We start from the raw sequence: 6,057 nt of genomic DNA on the forward strand, positions 1-6,057 counted from the left end.
ATTAGATAAAAAAATTAAAATTAAACATTAAAAAATATTTGTGTTTAAATAGTATGTAGATATTGAGATGAGATGAGATGAGATAGAATTAAACGAGATAGTTTCAACGGTTTGTGAAATCAAATTAGGATAGTTTCTGTTATATGTGTGTGTATGGAAAATGTAGTTAAACTGATAAAAATGATTGATTAAATTTTTTTATTTTTTTTACTTAATAATTAAGTAAGTGATGAATTGATATAATCTTTTAAATGTTTAAAAATATATAAAAAATAATTGAAAGAAAAAAGAGAAAAAAAAAAAACATTTACAGGTCAATTTCATTGGTTAAATTTCGGTCTCAGTGGCAGTCGCCTGTGTGTACATAGTATCAGCGTTAAAGATATAAGATTTATGAGCCCACATGTACCTGCAGACCAAAAATATTAATTGTCATTGACTCTACCTTTTGAAAACTTGACAAATAATTAAGCTGATTTGATTCGGAATATCTTCCGAAAGCTCCATCCATATCCATCTAGAGTGGTATTTGGAAAGCGAAAGCGGAGGCTGCTCATGCTATAAGAAAAAGAAAAGAGTAATGCTAGTTATAACTTTTAAATGGATGAGTTTCATATAAATTATTTATAAAAAATAAGTTTTTTAATAAAAAAATATTTTTTATACTTTTTTTTAGATGGAATTCACTTTTTATAAGGATTTGTATAGGATTTATCTATTTAAGATTTAGGGTGTATTTGGTTACCAAACTCACCTCAATTTATCTCAACTCATCATTACAACTTTTTCAAATCTCAATACAAAATATAATAAACAATTCAACTTTTTTAAATTTTAAAATAATAATAATATTAAAAAATAATATTCTAACAATATTTTATTATCACAACTCAACTCACTTCAACATCCAAACACACCCTTATACAAATTATCATTTCTCTAAGAAAAATACTTAGCGGTTAATTATTTATTATGAAAATAATAATATTTTTATTAAAATAAACTAATTCTTATTATAAATATAATCATTTTTATGGTAAATAATTCGTTACAGATAATAAAGTGTAACTATTGATTATAAAATGAGTTGTAGAATAACATAAAATAATTATAAATATCTCATTATCCTCACAGAATTAATAGGTGCAGCTGGCGGCCCTAATTAAATGCATACATGCATTCCCATAAATTAAGTTAATTGGCACTACAAAATTTAACATCTCGTTTGATTACATATATAAGATAGGATAAAATGAGAAAATTATGAATCATAGTAAAATAATTTATAAATAAAAATAAAATAGTTTGAATTAATATGTTTTATGAGCTTTCGAATGGTATTTGAATATTGAGATAAGCTGAAACTATTTGTTAAATCAAACGATAAAACCGGTAATCAAAATTGCCGAAAAAGTGAGAAAATTAGTCGGAAATAAGTTTTAATTCGGATGAGCTTTAATCGCCCCAAAGTGCGTGGTCGAAAATGTCTCGTTTTAATCATGGCAAGTAATTCCCAACCATGAAAATACATACATACATTATACATACATATATATATATATATGTATGTATGTATATAATATGATCTGGAGGCAATTATAAGTCGTCGAAACCTATCCCCTATAATATTGTGTTTATTCTTGGCGCTGGGACAGCAAACATAATATCCAACCATGCATGATTGGCCGGACGAGGATTGATGATGATGGGTATCGACAACTTTTCAATTAATTAGCAATTGCATGCAAGATAATTATGGTTACGTACGTACGTATATGGATCATCAAGCTGGAGTACTGTATTTAATAGGAATATTACACATGACACGTACATTAAAACAACTACCGGCCGCCCAGTCCGTTGTATACGCAATAATTCAGTATTTACAAACTAATTAATATGACAACTATATATATAGATCAGCAATATCAAATAATACATATGGTTGATATCTTTTATATATATATATATAGTATGATCTGGCCGTGTGTGTGTGTAAAAGCATGCATGCAGTACTACGAAACATTATGTGATATTTATGTGATCTAGCTATCAAGAAAATCTGCAGCTCGCTCTTAATAAATATTGGTGAAAATTTCAACGACCATTTTGTTGCTAAATTAATTCCTAGCTAAAAATAAATTTTCTCCCATATATATAAACATTAAATCAATTTTGAATAATGCTATCGGATCATCTGAAACTTACCGCTCAGATGAACGGCCCTCTTGATGTGGAACCACCATGTACGCGGTTTATTAAAAAACACAAGTAAAAAATTAGGACAAAGAGAATCTAGAGTTTTAATCAGCTTCTTGATCTTTTGTGTTTTGGAATGTTCTTTTATTTTGAACATATTTTTTATATAATAAATATGATAGTACCACTTCAACATAGAGAGTAAGTTTGTGACTATTATGATCCGTAATAATTTATTTTATAACATTATATCCTTCCCGTAAGTTGATAATAATAACAAGGCTCTGCCTTTTAAAGTCTGACTATAAAAGGCATTGGAATGGCCCTATTGTAGTAAAATTGCACCCACTACTCGTCTGAGGCGTCACACTCTATATATAAGGGAAGGGAAAAGTTGGATAGGGCCAACACATGAGGATTCATGACTGCCTCTTTCAATTGTATAAATGCCAACACAGCCCTCGGGTTCCACAGAAATCCATCATTCCATAGTAGGTCTGTCAAAGGGGCTGCAATTTCCCATACCCTTTGATAAATCGATGGTAATACCCTCAATAACTTGATGACGTTAGAGGGTCGTGGTCGTGGCCATTCAGCCATGGCTCTTAGTTTCTCAACATGCTATATATTGCTAGCTGGTTGCCACACATACATGGCCCATGCTGCATGCTAGTTAGTTCAAGGCCAGCGCACATTGGTTCGGTGGTTCTCGGCAACGATACAGTACCATAAATCATCAATACACATGCAAATAAATTAATACACATGCAAATAAAACAAGACGTACGTAAATCCTGCTGGCAGTGATTTAAATTGGCATCGTACTCAATAAAAGTTCTAATTTACACGCAATTAATAAATAAAAACATTTGTGAAAAAAGGGGCATTAATAAATCATGTATTCAGTTTAGGATTTTAAATATCTAATTTGTTATCTCAAAATTAATACATTATAATAACATGACAGTTTTTTCACTTTCAGTACCACATGAAAAGCTATCTATACATACATATACACACACACACACACACACACACACACACACATATATATATATAATATACTGGTAAAGATCGAGATCAAATAGTACTGTTTTTATCCTAAAATTTTTACTTCCCAAAATGGCTTGATAAATGTCTGTTAAAAGGAAAAAGAGTAGTTGATATACGAAGCCACTAAAATATTATTTCATATCAATAATTGTGAAGATCATCAAGATATGGCGAGATTAATTAATTTAATAATGAAGAGTACTAGCATGCAGGCTGAGTAGTTTTATCTTATTTTTCCAAATGAAAAATAATATTAACTCGTCTATCTACCACGTTGTCTTTATTAAATGTGGGTAGCCAGAGGTATTTAAGCTACAAATAACTGAGCAATTTAATAGCGTTCCCTTTAAAAATTAATACTACAGACTGTACTGTTGAAGTAGAGTGAGAAGACTTCTACCCAAAAGAAGAATCAAAAGAGCAAAAGTAAATTGATTAATTAGTTCCCATAATTTGACAGAAAACCTTGACGCATGCACTCGCGGGAGAAAATGCTTCATGCATGGCAGCATTCGATCTAGCTCTCTCTCCTAATTTACTAACTTCACATGCCCAATATTGTGCCACCCATGTTTGATTTGTAACAAAGCTCATCATGCATGCATTGATGCTCAAAATTAAGTTGCACTCGAAATCAGTTCGTTGGGAGTTGAGTGATGGAAAATATATAATATATTTTGGTGTTAATTCATCAGCATTTTCACATGCATTCATGCCTCACCAGTACTCACATTTCTTCTTATATAAGAGTTCCATGCATTTGAATTCCCCATCTAGCTACCAAGCCAGCTCCAAATCCTCTCTCTCTCTCTCTCTCTCTCTTTCTCTCTCTCTCTCTCTCTGTCTCTCTGTATCTCTCTCTCTCTCTCATGGAGTTTCTCGTTTTACTCTATGCTCTCCCCATCTTCTATTCACTGTTCATGTTGTGGAAGTGGGTTGATGCAAAAAGAGATCAAGAATGTTATATTTTGGACTATCAGTGCCATAAGCCGACGGATGACAGAATGCTCGACACCGGATTCTGCGGGGAGATCATTGAGAGGGCCAAGAATCTTGGTCTTAACGAGTACAAGTTCCTCCTCAAAGCCATTGTCAGCTCTGGCATTGGAGAGCAGACATACGGACCAAGAGTCATGTTCTCAGGCCGGGAAGAAAATCCCACACTACTGGATGGGGTCTCAGAGATGGACGAGTTTTTCCACGACAGCATTGCAAAGCTCTTGTCCAGTTCCGGTATTTCTCCCTCTGAAATCGACGTCCTCGTCGTTAATGTCTCCATGCTATCCTCCGTTCCCTCTTTAACAGCTAGAATCATCAACCATTACAAAATGAGGGATGATGTTAAGGTTTTTAACCTCACTGGCATGGGGTGCAGTGCTAGCCTAATTTCCGTCGACATGGTCAGACATATCTTTAGGTCGTACAAGAATTTGTATGCCCTTGTCGTGACTTCTGAATCCCTGAGTCCAAATTGGTATTCAGGTAATGACAGATCAATGATTCTTGCAAACTGTTTGTTCCGGTCTGGAGGGTGTGCAATTCTTTTGACTAACAAAAGGGCCTTAAAACACCGAGCCATGTTCAAGTTAAAGTGCCTTGTGAGGACACACAACGGGGCTAGAGATGAGTCTTATGGCTGCTGCATGCAGAAGGAAGACGAGGAAGGGAGGCTAGGGTTTCACCTCGCAAAGACACTCCCAAAGGCTGCAACAGGGGCTTTTGTAGACAACCTAAGAGTGATATCACCCAAGATTTTGCCGGTGAGGGAACTGCTTAGGTTTATGGTTGTGTCCCTTGTCCGGAAAATGAGTCAGATCTGCAACAAAAATAGCAAGACTGGCCGGGGAAATATTATTAGCAGCAGCAGCAAAACTCTGCTGAACTTTAAGACTGGGGTCGATCACTTTTGCCTGCACACAGGTGGAAAGGCTGTGATAGATGGGATTGGAGGGAACCTTGGGCTATGCGAGTACGATCTAGAGCCAGCGAGGATGACACTGCACAGGTTTGGAAACACTTCGGCAAGCAGTCTTTGGTATGTTTTAGGGTACATGGAAGCAAAGAAAAGGCTTAAACAGGGAGATAAAGTCCTGATGATAAGCTTTGGAGCTGGGTTTAAATGCAACAGCTGTGTGTGGGAGGTGACGAGGGATTTGGTGGATCATGTAAGTGAACATAATGTCTGGAAGGACTGCATTGATTGGTACCCACCAGAGTCGTTGACCAACCCTTTTATGGAGAAGTTTGGTTGGATCCACCAGGAGGATGTGAGCACATTCAAAACGTTACTGTAGATAATAGGTCAGAACATCTTTAGTTCTGGCCTGTAGCTCTACAGTCCGTCGTTTTTCTTTTTTAAACTTCTCCCAACCGTCATTCTTCACGTATTTTCTATTATTTTTCTGTATACTTAAATTAAGCTGCTAGCTAGAGATCAGTCAAGGTTCATGTTTTAGTATACTACTGCATGCCTGCATGCAACTATATATAAGATATCGTCATGCAACTATATATATAAGATGTGCTGCGTACTTCCCATTATCTGAATAAGCTATTTAACAGGCAGTTTGAATTCGAGACTCGATTCATTTGTTAATTGATCAGCCCCTAGCTTCTTGAATATGATGACATCATGACTTATTACTAAACGACACAATTCATATCTATCAAACCCGACTCAACTTGATTATTACGTCTGTCCACCATTAAAAGCTCGTATAATAATACTCAAATCGATTCTAGCTAATTAGGCTCGCTAGCCCGCATATATTGTATACACAAATATATTAATTATAAAATATGTTA

General features: G+C 34.8%; 1 protein-coding gene across 1 annotated transcript; it reads left to right on the forward strand.

Annotated features, from left to right (window-relative positions):
• The first annotated feature begins 3,950 nt into the window (after positions 1 to 3,950).
• On the forward strand, positions 3,951 to 5,799 carry LOC121240675 (3-ketoacyl-CoA synthase 12-like). Its single transcript, XM_041138168.1, has one exon. The coding sequence runs from the start codon at positions 4,122 to 4,124 to the stop codon at positions 5,544 to 5,546; it is 1,425 nt and encodes a 474-aa protein (XP_040994102.1). The 5' UTR covers positions 3,951 to 4,121; the 3' UTR covers positions 5,547 to 5,799.
• Positions 5,800 to 6,057: the final 258 nt, after the last annotated feature.

This window comes from Juglans microcarpa x Juglans regia, chromosome 7S (assembly GCF_004785595.1).
Source record: "Juglans microcarpa x Juglans regia isolate MS1-56 chromosome 7S, Jm3101_v1.0, whole genome shotgun sequence".
Classification (NCBI taxonomy): Eukaryota; Viridiplantae; Streptophyta; class Magnoliopsida; order Fagales; family Juglandaceae; genus Juglans; species Juglans microcarpa x Juglans regia.

Excerpts from the sequence above, each read along its gene's own strand:
- LOC121240675 (XM_041138168.1), top strand. The coding sequence starts at position 4,122 with ATGGAGTTTCTCGTTTTACTCTATGCTCTCCCCATCTTCTATTCACTG.